At 40.3% G+C, this 16,642-nt stretch overlaps 2 protein-coding genes and 1 pseudogene across 2 annotated transcripts; all 3 read left to right on the top strand.

The window, feature by feature from the left end:
- Positions 1-360: 360 nt before the first annotated feature.
- Positions 361-9,800, top strand: LOC125472016 (annotated as a pseudogene).
- Positions 9,801-9,989: 189 nt separating this feature from the next.
- LOC125472015 (probable NAD(P)H dehydrogenase subunit CRR3, chloroplastic) lies at positions 9,990-11,275 on the top strand. Its single transcript, XM_048573042.1, has 3 exons — positions 9,990-10,302; positions 10,493-10,635; positions 11,065-11,275. The coding sequence occupies exons 1-3, from the start codon at positions 10,037-10,039 to the stop codon at positions 11,181-11,183; spliced, it is 528 nt and encodes a 175-aa protein (XP_048428999.1). The 5' UTR covers positions 9,990-10,036; the 3' UTR covers positions 11,184-11,275.
- Positions 11,276-12,220: 945 nt separating this feature from the next.
- On the top strand, positions 12,221-16,610 carry LOC125472014 (putative clathrin assembly protein At2g01600). The gene is made up of 15 exons (XM_048573041.1): positions 12,221-12,387; positions 12,520-12,589; positions 12,689-12,786; positions 13,368-13,506; positions 13,700-13,827; positions 13,961-14,053; positions 14,218-14,268; positions 14,453-14,518; positions 14,595-14,660; positions 14,765-14,845; positions 14,933-15,013; positions 15,150-15,317; positions 15,466-15,547; positions 15,649-15,770; positions 16,016-16,610. The coding sequence occupies exons 1-15, from the start codon at positions 12,298-12,300 to the stop codon at positions 16,364-16,366; spliced, it is 1,686 nt and encodes a 561-aa protein (XP_048428998.1). The 5' UTR covers positions 12,221-12,297; the 3' UTR covers positions 16,367-16,610.
- Positions 16,611-16,642: the final 32 nt, after the last annotated feature.

Raw genomic sequence — 16,642 nt, 5'->3', positions numbered from 1 at the left:
GCCAGCTCATTTTTTAGGGGTGGACTTGCTCTTAAAACCCATGTCAAATCTTCCTCGTAGTTTATACCAATGACAGCCAACGCAGGCTGCTCAATCTGCTAAGACAGTTCATGATTAGGCCTGTTTCGGAACGCTCATCTAGAAAACACTTATACTCACACGCACTTACATTAAAAGTGCTTTTATTAGAAAAACATTGAAGTTTATATTAAAAATCCAAATGCTTCCCTATACAGTTGGGAATGCTTCTTCAAAAAGCGCTTCTATTAACGGAAATACTTTTAAAGTTTACAGGTTAAGCAAGATTAGAAGGAGAAGCAGAGATGATGAGTGGCTAAAGTTCGGATCTTTTTTAACGATCTGGATAATTTTTTTAGAATGGAAATTGGAGATTGAGAAAGAAAGCTTGTACCTTTTCAGGCTTGACATTGATGGTATGTCTGTGTTGGGAAGTGACTGGAAGAGAAGAAGAACGCCGGGAACGGCTGAGAGAAGGCAGCGCCGGGGGAATTTGGAAGCTGAATGAGCAGCTCATTTTAGAGCTCTCTTTCTTCTTTTTTCTGTTTTCTTATCCCTAAGGTTTGCGTTTCATGGCAGAAAATGCATGGCATTTCTTGACAATAAAGTTAAAATACATAACAAATAATAATTAATAAATAACAATTTATTATCAAACTTATAATTATACTTTTACCACTAGAAATGAATATAAAAAACAGAAAAAAATAAAAAATAAAAAAATAAAAAAAAAACCCCAAAACCCCAGACAATCTTAAAGATTGAGTCTTGAATAGAACCCACAACTGGAAAAGCTTCTTCCGAACCCCAAAAGCTCACTGCAACTCTGCAACTTTCCAATTTCTGCCTCAATCAGGTAAAAATGTTGGCCTCGGCAGCCCAACCGCCGTTAACGGTGAAACCGCCTCATCTCCACCAGTCCTCACCCTGCATCTCAAACACCCACATGGAAGTCATTGCAGCTAAACCCACCAGACCCAGAAACAGAAGGAAAGCACTCTTCTTCCATTCAACTTTTTCCCAATGCCTCAACCTCAAATCATTCTCTCCCCGCCAATTTCTTACAAGGGTCAGCGGTGGCGACGGCGGCGGTGCGGCTTATGCCACCCCCACAACAATATAAACCACCCACTGTAAGTTTTCAATTTCGTCCATTTATTATCAAGAACTAATCTTTTTAGTCTTTAATATGTTTCATTAAGATTCATCCCAGAAGATTATATTTCATAAGGATTAAAACCCACAAAATTATATTTCATGAGGATGAAATGTGAACTTTGATAATCCGATTCTCGCCACTTTTGATTTGTAGGACACAAAGAGATAAAGAGTAGTTCTTTGGGTGAGGGGTATGTCGGCTTGTTTATTCGGATGCTCGGGCTGGACAATGATTCCCTTGATAGAGAGCAGGCTATAGTGGCACTCTGGAAATACTCACTTGGAGGGAAGCAATTGTTAGATCTAGTCCTTCAGTTCATCTGCTCCATCAACTGCACTGCAACATTCCCTGACAGCAGCACATGTGGAATATAATCTGGACAGCAAGCATCTGCTCCATCAACTGCACTGCAACATTCCTGACAGCAGCACATGTGCTCTGATGTGTGCAGCATGGACAGTAAGCATGCGTGGAATACAACCTGGATAGCAAGCACGCCACATTAGTTTATTGTGTGTACATTAGTTTATTGTGTGTGCGTGTGTAAGATGTATATAAAGCAATCAGATTGAATAATAAAGATATGATATCAATTCTACATGGTACACAGAGCTCTCTAAGTCCAACGACATCGATCCAATATTTTTTTTTTCTCCCATCTACTATCTTTCATTATGTCGTCTGATACTAGCAGCAACAACACAACCATCCCGTTTTCCTCCGCCATGACCACCATCGTCAACATCAAACTCGATCGAACTAACTACCCATTGTGGTTAGCCCAGATTCTTCCTATCTTGAGGAGTCGTGATCTAATGGGGTACGTAGATGGCTCCTGTGTTTGTCCTCCTATGAATCTTCCTGGAAATACTGCAGTCAATCCGTCGTATATTACCTGGATGCAACATGATCAAATGATCCTCAGTTGGATCAATGGCTCGCTCACAGCTTCTGTGTTGTCAACTGTGGCAAGCAAGCGCACGTCTCGAGCAACTTGGGAAGCTTTGGAGCAGCGCTATGCATCATCCTCTCAGAATCGAATTCTGTTTCTGCGCAACGAACTGTTGCAAACCAAAAAAGGTGACCTTTCAATTGCTGATTTTCTTGACAAGATGAATTCTATTTCTGACAACCTAGCCCTAGCTGGCAAACCAGTTGAAGAGGATGAGCTTGTTCAGATTATTCTCAATAATCTTGGACCTGTTTTTGAAATGACCGTGAATGCCGCACAAGCACGTGATTCTCCTATCACGTATCCCACTCTAGAGTCTCTCCTTCTCACCACTGAGAGAAGGATGGCGGAGCAAACTGTTCAAGTGACAGACACTACTCCCGTTAATGTGTATGTGGCTGCAAGAGGACGTGGTGGACGTCTTCGAGGTACTGGGCGAGGCGCTGGACCGTCCAACCGTGGTCCCTCTGTAAATCAGAGAGGGTTTGTTTCTCGCAACAACAATGCCCACAGACAACAATCCGCTGCAAGGTCTGTTTCCTATGGTGGTCGTATAACTTGTCAAATCTGTGGAAGAGAAGGGCATCCCGCCCTTGATTGTTATCATCGCATGAATGCAGCCTACGAAGGTCGTATTCCAACCAACCGTCTAACAGCTATGGCTTCATCTCCAACCACACTGAATCGTCAGCAAAATGGCTCCTGGTTACTTGATACTGGGGCAAACGCCCATATTACTCCTGAGCTACAGAACCTTGTCAATCCCAAGGAGTATAATGGTAATGAAAACATTGGTGGAGTAGGTAATGATACTGGTCTTTCTATTGCACATTCTGGTTCAAATCAAATCATGACTGACTCTTGCTCATTTAAACTTAACAACATATTACATTGTCCTTCGGCCTCCACCAGTATAATTTCTGCCCATCGTTTTACACTTGACAATAGCTGTTATATACTAATCTTTCCACATTTCTTTCTTGTTAAGGACCTCAAGACCCGGAGGACGCTTTTCCGAGGGAAGTGTGAGAATGGGTTATACCCATTTCCTAATGGCGGTGGATCATCCAATCATCCCGTTCTAGCGTGTTTAGGAGTCCGAGTGTCTGCACAGAAATGGCATGATCGTCTGGGCCATTCTGCGTCTAAAATAATCAAATCTTTAATTTCCAATAATCAAGTGCAAATTAGTGGCACCTCTGCTGTACGTTTCTGTCATTCGTGTCCATTAGGCAAGAGTACCAAATTGCCGTTTCAAGTTTCAGAGTCTGTTTCGAAATTCCCTTTAGATCTTTTACATTCGGATGTTTGGTGTTCACCCGTTATTTCAAATGAAGGATATCGTTATTACTTATTGTTTGTCGATGATTTTTCCAAATATTCTTGGATTTTTCCTATGAAAAATAAGTCTGAGGTGTTCCAAATATTTTTAAAATTCAAAACCAAGGTTGAAAACATGTTTCAGCGTTCTATCAAGCTTCTCCAATGTGATGAAGGAGGAGAGTATAAGAGTAATGCTTTTCGAGAGTTTTTAGATAAACATGGCATCTCACAAAGGTTTTCTTGTCCCAAACACCCAGAACAAAATGGTCTTGCAGAAAGGAAACATCGTCATATTGTCGAAACTGCCATAGTCATGTTGTCTCATGCTGCTGTTCCCTCAAACTTTTGGCCTGATGCGTGTCAAACAGCCACCTATATCATCAATAGGTTGCCTACTCGTGTTCTGTCGAATAAGTCACCTTATGAAAAATTGTTTACAAGAACACCAAAATATGATTTTTTTAAAGTCTTTGGGTGTAGGTGTTTCCCGTGGCTGAGACCCTACACACAACACAAACTTGAGGCTAAGTCCAAATCATGTGTTTTCTTAGGTTATTCGCTAGATCATCAGGGGTACAAATGTTTGGATGTATCTACACGACGAGTTTACTTGTCTCGCCATGTCCTCTTTGATGAGGACTCTTTTCCATTCAAGGATATCACACTTCAAAAGGAAAGCGTCCATGCCACAGGTAGTTCTCCTTCATCTGATCTCTTATTTTTTTTCCCTTCCTTATCTCCATCACACTCCCCAGTCATCGCCTCTCCTAGCACTGCCCAACTTCTTTCCCATGATCCTCCCCCAACAAATATAACTTCTTCTGTGGATTCCATAGCCAACCCTAGTGTGTCTCCTGTTCTCAACCCTGATATTGTGCCCTTAGAAATGCCCAATGAGCACGAAATTATCAGTGAACCTGAACAGCAACCGGACCTTAGTTGTGCACCTAATCCCGTACATCACATGCAAACACGCTCCAAAGCTGGCATCCAGAAACCTAATCCCAAATATGCTTTGCATGTTGTCACCACTGATACACCTGTTGAACCTACGTCCTTTAGTCAAGCCGTGAAACAACAGGAATGGCGAAATGCTATGGTCACAGAATTTAATGCCTTACAGCGTTCTGGGACGTGGAATCTTGTTCCCTACAAACCTCATATGAATTTGCTCCCAAACAAGTGGGTTTATAAGATTAAACGACATGCAAACGGCTCCATCGACCGATATAAGGCACGGCTAGTTGCCAATGGGTTTCATCAGCAACATGGCGTGGATTATGGCGAAACGTTCAGTCCAGTGGTCAAGCACAGTACCATTCGATTAGTACTTAGTCTTGCAGTCTCAAATCAATGGCCAGTTCGTCAACTTGACGTTCAGAATGCCTTTTTACACGGGTATCTAGCGGAGGAGGTGTATATGAGGCAGCCTGTTGGGTTTGTTGATTCCCAATACCCACATCATGTATGCAGGTTACAACGGAGCTTGTACGGTTTGAAACAAGCACCGAGAGCTTGGTTTCAACGTTTCTCGGATTTCCTGCTTCATTTGGGTTTTCAGGAATCTAAGTGTGATTATTCGTTGTTTGTCTTCAAGCAACAAGGTGTTTATTTACTTCTGTTGATTTATGTCGATGATATATTACTTACAGGCAATCATCCACAACAAATGCATCGTTTAATCCAGCAGCTACGCACATTATTTTCAATGAAAGACTTGGGGCCTCTCCACTATTTTCTGGGTGTGGAAGTCTCATCTTCGCATAATCTGATGCATCTTAGTCAAGCAAAGTATGCATTGGATCTTCTGAAGCGGACCAATTTTCTTGATGCCAAGCCTATTTCAACGCCCGTCTGTGCAGGTCAGAAACTCAGTCTACATGAGGGTGATCCACATCCTGATCCTTACACTTACAGAAGTGTTGTGGGGGCCTTACAGTATCTTACGATCACACGTCCTGATCTTTCATATGCCGTTAATCAAGTGTGTCAGTTCATGCATGCTCCTACTACAACCCACTGGATGGCTGTGAAACGCATTTTACGGTATGTTAAATCTACCTACGCACAAGGTTTGTTGTACAAACCTGGCAGCATGCAGCTCAGTGCGTTCTCAGATGCAGACTACGCAGGAGATCCTGATACACGCCATTCTACGGGAGGTTATGGTATATATTTGGGTTCGAACCTCATCTCCTGGAGTTCCAAGAAACAAAAGACGGTCTCCCGATCAAGCACCGAGGCTGAGTATAGGCAACTGGCCTATACAGCAGCAGAGATTTCTTGGCTACGCTCTTTGTTTCGTGATTTACAGTTGCCTTTTCTTTGTCCACAACTATGGTGTGATAACATTTCATCGATAGCTTTGGCATCTAATCCTGTTTTCCATTCCCGCACCAAACACCTCGAGGTTGACTATCATTTCGTACGTGAAAAAGTGGTGCGTGGTGAGCTTATTGTAAACTTTATTTGTTCACAAGATCAAGTGGCTGATATATTCACCAAAGGTTTGTCGTCATCAAGGTTCAAGACTCTGGTTTCCAAGCTTCCAGTTGTGTCCCGTCCTCTCAGCTTGCGGGGGGATGTTAGATCTAGTCCTTCAGTTCATCTGCTCCATCAACTGCACTGCAACATTCCCTGACAGCAGCACATGTGGAATATAATCTGGACAGCAAGCATCTGCTCCATCAACTGCACTGCAACATTCCTGACAGCAGCACATGTGCTCTGATGTGTGCAGCATGGACAGTAAGCATGCGTGGAATACAACCTGGATAGCAAGCACGCCACATTAGTTTATTGTGTGTACATTAGTTTATTGTGTGTGCGTGTGTAAGATGTATATAAAGCAATCAGATTGAATAATAAAGATATGATATCAATTCTACAGCAATATGTTGATGCCATTATGAAGTTTCCTGGCTGCATAAACCTGATTGTAAACTTGCTGAGATCGGAATCCAGTTCTGCGTGTGAAGCTGCTGCTGGACTTTTAAGATCGATATCCCTTGTTAATTTGTATAGAGATGTGGTCTCACAGAGTGGAGCAAATGAAGAGATAACGGGTTTGCTAAATCGACCGTCTTTGAATCCTGAGGTATAGGATGGATATCTCGCTTGTGGAATCGCGTTCCACATTTTTCTTGATGTAGAAAAGTGAGGTAGATTGTTATAACATTTCTGCAGGTGAAGGAGCAAGCTATATGTACTTTGTGGAACTTGTCCGTCGATGAGAAGTTCAGAGAGAAAATTACAAACATTGATGTGTTGCCATTACTTGTTAAGTCCGTGGATGATGAGGACATAAAGGTGAAGGAAGCAGCTGGAGGGGTGTTGGCAAATTTGGCATTAAGTCACTTTAGTCACAGCATTATGGTTGAAGCAGGTGTTATACCAAAATTGGTGAGACTTCTTCTTCCATTTTTTGTCGGTAGTAGATTTAGCTTTCGAGTTGGATCGGATGGCTTTAGCTAAGTGTACTGGTTTTCATTTTCAATGGTTTTTGATACGTAGTAGTTGGTTTGGGATTATCTTGTATCCATCGCATGTGAAACAAAATATTAAGCATTTCAATCACTATATCATAGTTTCGAATCCCCCTGTTCTAATGTTTTTTGTTATGATACTTATAGATTAATTCACTTTATTAATAATGCAGGCAAAGCTCTTAAGAACTGAGATTGAAGGATCTAAGGTAATTAGAAAGGAGGCAAGAAATGCATTGTTAGAACTGTGTAAGGATGAGTACTTTAGAATTCTTATTGTGGAGGAAGGTCTGGTTCCCGTCCCCATCATTGGTTCAGCTTATAAGTCCTTCAGGCCGGGTTTGTATTCATGGCCTAGTTTACCAGGTGGTGTGGAGATTGAACAGACTTATAAAACTCCCTCCAGGTTTGGTGCCTCTGAATTACTCCTTGGGTTACATGTTGATGACAAAAACGCAAATATAGAGGAAGCCAAGATGAATGCGATTGTTGGACGGACGCAGCAGCAGTTTCTTGCTCGTATGGGGGCCATTGAACTGGAAGATGATAAAAAACAATCTGAATTAACCACCGGTAAACAACTCACACTTTTGCCATGGACAGATGGTGTGGCTAGATTGGTTTTGATTATTGGACTTGAAGATGAGTCTGCAATAACAAGAGCTGCCGAGGCAATTGCTGATGCATCTATCAATGAACATATAAGGATAGCATTCAGAGAAGCTGGGGCAGTTAAGCTTTTAGTACAGCTTCTACACGGTAAGAATGATGCTGTGGTACTGGCTGTAGCTCGTGCACTAGAGAGGTTGTCTGTAAGGTAAGTAATCTTTCACTGTTTTCAAGTCTCTTGTTTTGGGTGTTTTGAATGAAAGGCAAACCCTTTTGAAAATTAAATTGACAGGCGCAATTTATGAGGCAACAAATAACTTGGCCTCTCTACTTAGCTGACAAAGTTCTTGTTTTGCTTGATGCAGCAATGTTGTTTGCCATTTAATTGAAGCCGAAGGTGTTAGAGATCCTTTGACTGACCTTCTAAAGCGTCTGGAGGTCCCTGACATCTTGTTGGGAAAAGGTCATTCATCATGTTATTTTTTGCCAATCTCCAATTCTTACGGCAAGTGATTCCAGTTTAAGTTTATCACGTGAATGATTGTTGTAATGCAGGCCTTGGATATTCTTGCCCGGATCTCAGATCCTAGTAAAAAAATGAAGTCAAAGGTTGGTCAATTGTCTCTTGATAACATGTTTGAAACCTTATAGTTATCAATTAGCTAACCAAGTATGTTGCTTTCTTTCCAGTTTTATGATGGACCAGTAAACGGATAGAAAAAAGGATTGGAGGCTGGAAGGGGTCCTTATGGTTCCATGGGAATAACTGGAGACACAGCTCATATGCCGATGTCAAAAACTAATACCAGGTTCATTACCCCCTCCTCCCTCCCTCCCTCCCTCCCTGTTCTTTTTCTCCATTATGTCACATGTTAAAGGCGAAATTTATGTACTATAGTGTAGCTTCACATACTTTTCCATGTTAAAGCAAAAGAACAAAAAAGGGCAGAACGCAAATGTTTAAGCTTCACTGTGTTGAGTGCATAATTTTCTGGTCCTTTTTGAAAAAACAAGAAAAAAAAAGACTGAGTAAAGTTCTGTCAGTATGAAAATGTGCTCGACTCTGGGGTTATTGCTCGCCTTGTTGAGACATTAAAGACACCAATCCCAAGTTTGCAAACAAAAGCTGCTTCAATCCTTGAGTTCTATACAGTTATTGACCCAAGTATGGACACCATCGTTTCAGTGAATATTGAATCTGGTTTGGATATTGTTTTCCAACAAAAGATTCGTGAAGGTATTGGAAATTATTTTCCTTCTAGTAAAACAGTAAAATATATGAATACGCTGGTTTCGCTTTTGCTTTGAAGGTAAGTAATAACAGTGCTTGTTCACAGATTTGATATTTTATTAACTTCTGTATGTGGTATTTTCAGACACGGAATCAGAAGTATATAATCAGCAGCCAGAAAAATATGCCTTTGAAGTTGAAGAAGCTGGTCTTGCTATATCAGCAGCATCCCGGTTATTTACAAAACTGCTCGACTCTAAGAAGTTCTGCCAAAAAATAGATTCCGCACATTTCACCAAATTTCTCTGTGATATCCTGTAGTCTAATATCCCCCTTCACAACAAAGATTGGGTTGCTGCTTGTTTGGTGAAACTTGGTTCTCTTTCTGGTCCCAGACTAGAATTCAAGGACCAAATCAACATGGAAGTAACTCTCCACGAGACCATTCCGAGACTCGTGGAGCAGTTAAAAACCTCATTCGTTCTAGAAGAAAAGGAAGCTGCGGTTGTAGAACTCAACAAAATAATCTTTGAAGGGGTGGTTGATTGCACTCGAGCCATTGCTTCCGAAGGTGGTATATTTCTGTTGGTCGAACTGATTGAAGAAGGGAGTGAGAGGGCCATTGAAGCAAGCTTGGTGATACTGTATAATCTGAGCATGGACAGTGAGAATCATTCGGCAATTGTAGTTGCTGGAGCAGTTCCCGTTTTGAGGAGAATTGTCCTATCACAAAGACCACAGTGGAACGGGGCATTTCATTTGCTGAGGACTCTTACCCACATAAGGAGATGGTGCCAAACCTTATGGTTATGAGATAATTTTTTCCATTTTTGCCAAACTTAAAGCTATGAATGTACCCTTATATTGAAGGGCGAGGTAACTCCCGTGGAGAATGTAATTTTGTACTGGGGCAGCTGATGCCGTTAGTATATGTACGGATTGTAATCAAGCTCCTTGCCCTTCTGTACAAGCACAGGAATGTAAAAATTTGGTGGTTAAAAGTGAGATAAATTTTTGACGCCATTTTTCTTGTTTTGCACTACACTGTTTAGTTCTGTCCCGAGATGATCATGAGATGAAATTTCGTCGGTTTTTTAGGTCTGAAGACCCTTTCTTTTTGTAGAACTGTGGATTATTTTCTTGCTACATTATTTTAGTTTTGTGGAGATATTTATCAGTTGGACCCGGCCAACTGTTATAACTTATAACCGTCCAACAGCAGAATAGACAGTATTTGAGACGCTCCACCACCACCCACCATGTGTAGCTTATCCTCTTGCCTTTCCCTAACCAAAAACCTTGCCCATGCTTCTCTTTCCAGCGACAACAACGATTCACCGCGGCCACCACCGCGGCCATCTCTCCAAGCCAATACCACCAAACCTCCTCTGCCCAGCAGAAACAATACACCAACGATTCTAAGAAAGAAGCAGCAAAACCAGCTACAAAGCAAGCCGAGGCAGCCTTCTGTCATTGAAATTGAACGAGCTATTGGCGGCGGAAGGTTCCGCGATGCAAACCCAAAGTATGTGACAGTTATACTACTGGTCTTGTTCATATATGTACTTCGCTGAATTTCTCGACTTGCTATCCACTTTTTTAGCTGCTTTTAAGGTTACAATGCTTTGTTTGTTTAACTTCCGCTGCGTTCTTCGAATTCCATTTTCTTGTCGATAGTTGATAAACTGATACGGTTTGTGTGCTACAACATTCAGGGACTTGGAAGAACAGAAGAATGCGAAATTCGACATGTCTATGATGAACTTTCCTAGTAAGTTTGAAGGGCCGGTGGAGAAGAAGCTCCGCGAGACTGGAGAGTGGGTGACCGATAAAACTGAAAAGAGTTTCCGTCTAAATGGTAATATTCTGGCCATAACAAAATGAAGCATGTGAGTTACCAAATGCATTTATCTTTCAATTAGAGTGAACTATTTTATCTGCCGATATGACTAGTAAAGACGCAAAACTGAACACATTGACGTTCGAGGATTTATACAGCCGACCGTACTTAGTGAAAGTAGGCTTGGTTGCTATTATTGTTAGATAGAACTAGTAGAGCTTCTGTATCACTTGTCTCTTCATAACCACCTCATACCGCCTTTCTACATCTTTCGCCATCTGTCGTCCTGAATTCATGAATCCCGCCCGCCATCGATAAACTTCAGGTCCTGATTGATGCAATGCGATCATTTGTTAATTTGTGCATGATCTGCTGCTAACTGCAACCTTGTAAATCATCGATGAACTTATATGTTTTTGGTTTTTGTGTGTTTGCTTGCTTCTGCAGGCAAAAACGTTCTCAAGTTTGTGTTCTTCTGGTTACTACCTATCTGGAGTTTCTCACTCTTAGTGGCCGCTGGGGCCATCAAGCTCAACTCTCCACTTCTTGATGACCTCATCATGTAAACTTGTCAGTTAAATTTTACTTCCATGACAATTCCTCCGACTCTGTATTTTACAATGCGATATTCTAAACAGTTTCAGTTTACGAAAAGAAATATTCGGATTTGGGTGCAAGCGGCAGGGCACGCTTATACCTAATACAGTTATTAACAGTTCTTCTTTTGACATAAAAAAAATCAAGTTGCTGGTGGGCGGACCTCCTAAGTATTTTCTTTTCAAATATTTATTTGTTTACTGGATAATTTTCTGTTCAACAGTCCTAAACTTCTGGATGCAGAATCTTTGGAAACAAAGCCTAAAAGTCTATTTTTTCAATAAATCTCTTTACACGGTTCTGCTTTCTTAAGGTCTTCATGTTAAAGATCTGTACGGACCAAATTTATATCAGTAATACAATTATATTAGTTAAGAATTTAAAATTTTTAAATATTTGACAACTTAATAAAGCAAAACAGTTTAAAATGAAGAAAATTATCCTAATTGTGGGACTGAGGAGAAAAAAAATAGTATAATCTTATGATTAATATGAATTTAACCCTCACATATTCTTAAAACGAAGAATTCTTTGCAATATATGGTGGAATTAGGTAGTTCCGTGACTGTGTCCTACGAGACGAGGAGGAGGGTATGTTCCTTGCTTGTAATGGTGGTGAACGTGGGACACTAATCATATTATATGTGTGATATGACGCACACCAAAAGCCGGTCATAATTTCATAATTTCCAACCAATAAAAAATAATTAAATTCGAGCAAAAAAATAAAAAAAAAAAAGTGACTCGTCACCTCAGGAAAAAATGAAATAAAAAGGAAAGAATAAAAATGGAAAATCGAAATCACAACGACACCGTTGCATTGTTTCTGCTTTGCAGCCTGTCGTTCTTGAGTTCTTCTCTTTCGTTTCTCATCGCATAATTTCTTCAAAGTCCTTCGCTTTCCTCTCTCTTCCTCCAACCCATCGGAGCCACAGAGAGAGAAGAGAGAGAAACAAGGTCTGTAAGCCAGGTCACCGTGTCTTATTCTAGAGACAGAAAGTGGTAGTGAGAGTGAGAGAGAGAGAGAGCGATCTGAGCGGTGGAGGAATTGGCGTGGTGCAGTAGAAGAAGAAGCAGAGAGAAATGGGGACGCTTCAGACGTGGAGGAAAGCCTACGGTGCTCTCAAAGACTCCACCAAAGTCGGCCTTGCCCACGTCAACAGCGATTACGCGGTGCCAATTCCTTTCCTTTTCTTTAATCTCCGTTGACTTAATTAATTATAAGCAAAAACATAAAGATTAGATTTTGGTAATCCGGAGGAATTGGATTTTGATTTTGGATTTGGGTTTGTTTTCTAAGAATAGGATTTGGATGTTGCGATAGTCAAAGCCACCAACCATGTCGAGTGCCCGCCCAAAGAGAGACACCTCAGAAGTCAGTTTCTAATTTTTCAGATCCGTTGTTCTATCAAATGGGTGGTTGGATTTTGATCCAAAGATGTGATTTTTACATTTGGGGTTTTGTTGGATGCAGAGATTCTGATTGCCACATCGTCAATTCGACCGCGGGCGGATGTTGCTTATTGCATTCATGCTCTTTCAAGAAGATTAAGCAAGACCCATAATTGGACGGTATGCCGTGCTTCCCCATTCAATTGCAAAATTTGCAATGCCATACATTTTAATTTCGATTTTGTATTGGATGGTTATTGGCCTTAATATGTATCTATTTCCCTTGAATTTCAAGTGGGGTTTACTTAATATTGTTGTTTATCATGCCTACTGAGTTTGCTTGGAAATATAGTTGGTTGCTTTAATAAACCGCGTAAATGTGTCTAAGTTAATCACTCATAGTATTGTGGTGTTAGTCAATAACAGTACAGTGAAATACTGACATTAGGTTCCTACGTAAATGTTCTTCATTTTTTTATTTGCTCCACTAGATGCCTCTTTTTAATCTTTTTGTGCAAAGGATTTCTTTTGATGTAAGTTTATGTGCTTTTAACTATTTTGAAGTGAAATCAGTGATCTTCTACTGGTCTGGTTCAATTTTGTGTCAGTTTACGTTGTATGATGTAACACTTATTTGATTGTTTTCTTTTTGGCTGTATATGGCTCATTCTTATGGATTAATATGCGTATGTAATATGTATACATATGTTTTGATTTCTGTTAAACTTAGATTGTATTATTTTTGCGTTTGAGATTGGCAGGTAGCTTTAAAAACATTGATAGTTATCCATAGGACCTTGAGGGAGGGCGATCCTACTTTCAGAGAAGAACTTCTAAATTTCTCGCAGAGGGGAAGAATTCTCCAGCTTTCTAATTTCAAAGACGAATCCAGCCCCATTGGTGAATTTCAAATGCCTTAATCTCTTGAATTCTCTGAATTTTCTCTCGTCTTTTGCATGTCAATTGTCATTACTAGCTATTAGTTGATTGAAATTATGACATTTATTTGAACGCAAAATTGAAGAAAAGCAAACACATCTGTAACATAAAGATAAATAATATTCCCTTCTGTTTGCCTTTTCCTCTTCTGCAGCTTGGGATTGCTCTGCCTGGGTGCGTACTTATGCATTGTTTTTGGAGGAACGGCTCGAATGCTTTAGGGTTCTGAAGTATGACATTGAAGCTGAACGTCTTCCAAGGCCTGCCGAGGGCCAAGAGAAGGTACTTTACCAAATCTTCATGGTTCATTACTAGTTAGGATTTGGTGATAAAGATGCTTTCTTTTGCCTCAAACATAAGTCATTATTTTATGAGGATTCACAATCTTTTCTTTCCTGTGTTTAACTACTAACAGGGATATAGTAGAACCCGAGAACTGGATAGTGAAGAACTGCTGGAGCAGTTGCCTGCCTTACAGCAGCTTCTGTATCGTCTTATTGGTTGCCGGGTAACATATTTGGAACTTGTGGTTTATCTGTTGCACTCAAACATGTGTATAAATATTCATTTCGTGATACATTATTATATCTCTGTAAAGTTATATATAGAGAGAATATTACAACCTTTTTATACATTTGTGCAAAATGATTGATTTTGCTTCTAAATTTGCAGCCAGAAGGAGCAGCTTCCATCAATTACGTTATACAGTATGCTCTGGCCCTGGTATGTCCCACATCTTCATTTTAGTTTTGTTTTCTCTCACATATGACAATGTTATTTAAATTATAAATGGAGTATCAAGTGCTGAAAGCAAGCTTTAATCCTTATACTATTAAAGTCAGTTTAACAAATAACAGATAAAGGCTATTTTTATTTCATATCTGACCTTTTGAGTCCCTACTTTCAGGTATTGAAAGAGAGCTTTAAAATTTATTGTTCCATTAATGATGGAATCATAAATCTTGTTGATAAGGTAAATATATTATATCATTCAAGCTAATACTTTGTTACCAATGGCTATATGTTTCTCAAATCCGATTTTGCTGCAGTTTTTTGAGATGCCAAGACATGAAGCAGTTAAAGCCCTGGATGTTTATAAACGAGCTGGTCAGCAGGTAGACATCCGCAATCATCTTGGGTTCTCATGAGTTTTTGCTATAGTATCGGTTATTAGTTTAAGTTTGCTGCTCTGCTAAAGATATCTTGGTATTTGCTGCAGGCTGCAGGTCTTTCTGATTTTTATGATGTTTGCAAAGGATTGGAACTTGCTAGGAATTTCCAGTTTCCAGTCTTGAGAGAGGTCTTATAGGTTTCCAGCGCATTTATTTATATTCCTTTCTTGCCGTTTTCTCAGCTTATGCTAAGTACTTTATTTTAACCTTTTCAGCCTCCACAATCCTTCCTCATAACGATGGAAGAGTATATAAAAGAGGCACCGCGGGCTGTAACTGTTCCAAGTGAGACATTGGTTGGTACTTATTCTTGTTCTTTTTTTGTTATGGAATTTTAAGCGTTTTGAGTTTTGATCAGTTAGGTTCTTTACCAATGGAATTTTATTTTGTAAAAACAATTATAGATAATTTATATCTGCTCATTGTGAACAGCTTTTGACATATAGACCAGAAGAACCCTCAGAAGACGCAAAGTTATCTGGTGATGAATCTGAGCCACCAGCTTTAGACATTGTGCCTGTGTCTAATGTTGAGACGGAAGCTCCTCTGCCACCTCCACCGCCACCTCCTCAAAGTAGCATGGCCACTGGAGATTTACTGGTAGATTACGAGTTCTGCCTTCTATGAATTTTCACTGTTTTTGTTTATTTTATTCTACACATTCTCTGTGTCACTGATTTCCATTTTTTCACCCCAACCAATCTCTTTCTGTTTTTTCACCCCAACCAATCTCTTTCTGTGGATTCAGGGATTGGATTATAGCGCAGCTGATGTATCTGCGATTGAGGACAGAAATGCTTTAGCTCTAGCTATAATTACATCTGAAGCCGGTACCATTTTGTTATATTATATTATTTGTTTATTTATTATTTGGCATTTTCTGACTTCCATAGTTCCATGACTCTTAAATCTCTCCTGCTTTTATTTGCAGATGCAGCTCCAACATTCAATTCTGGTGCAGCCCAAGCAAATGGTTTTGATCCTACTGGATGGGAACTTGCCCTGGTCTCCACTCCAAGTACCGACATTTCAGCACCTAATGAGAGGCAATTGGTAGGCCCATCCCTTGCTTTCAAAATTTATAGTTTTTATCGTTTACTATACCTGTTGTCGATGACCATTTTACTAATAAGTACACGTCCCCAACAGTATGAAGTAATGATTTTTCTCACTATATTTGATTTGCTTCCATAATATGCAAAGATATTACTGGGCTTCGGTTTATACATCACCTTGTAGGATTTTTGTCCTGATAGTGGCTTGCAATTTGATTGATACATGTTTTTGGTTCTTGTCAGGCTGGTGGGTTAGACTCACTTACTCTGAACAGCTTATACGATGAAGGAGCGTATAGGGTGTCTCAGCAGCCTGTCTATGGAGCTCCAGCCCCGAATCCATTTGAGGTCCAAGACCCATTTGCTTTTTCAAACAATGTTGCTCCCCCACCCGCAGTTCAAATCACATCAATGGCCCAGCAGCAGTCCAACCCCTTTGGTCCTTTCCAACCTACCTACCACCAGCCGCAGCCGAATGTGATGATGGGTGCAACAAATCCTTTCGGGGATACTACTGGGTTTGGGACATTTCCTCCAAGTGCTGCGCCTCATCCGCAATCTAGCAATCCATTTGGAAGCACTGGCCTTCTGTGAGTACACATGGTTTGATCATCTGAAACAGTGTTAATCCGCGCAACGCAGTGAAGTTGGTTTTGGTGTATTTGGTGAGCATAGCACATATGGGTTTTTGGTTTTGGTTTTTGGGAATGAACGGTGTTCGGCATGAACATAAACAGCCTAAAAGTCCGGCGAGCGAATAGTGAAGAATGTAATAATTAGTTGACACATTTTAGAAATTGATGTAATTTTGTTTAAATCAAAAGAAAAGGTTACTGTATTTTTGGAGCTCTCTTTTTCTCATGTGTCTCT

The sequence above is a fragment of a genome, unplaced genomic scaffold (genome assembly GCF_019419815.1).
Source record: "Pyrus x bretschneideri cultivar Hongxiangsu unplaced genomic scaffold, Pyrus_bretschneideri_v1 Contig63, whole genome shotgun sequence".
In the NCBI taxonomy this organism is placed as follows: Eukaryota; Viridiplantae; Streptophyta; class Magnoliopsida; order Rosales; family Rosaceae; genus Pyrus; species Pyrus x bretschneideri.
Note: the sequence above shows the minus strand (reverse complement) of the source record. Positions and strands in the feature narration are given on the sequence as shown.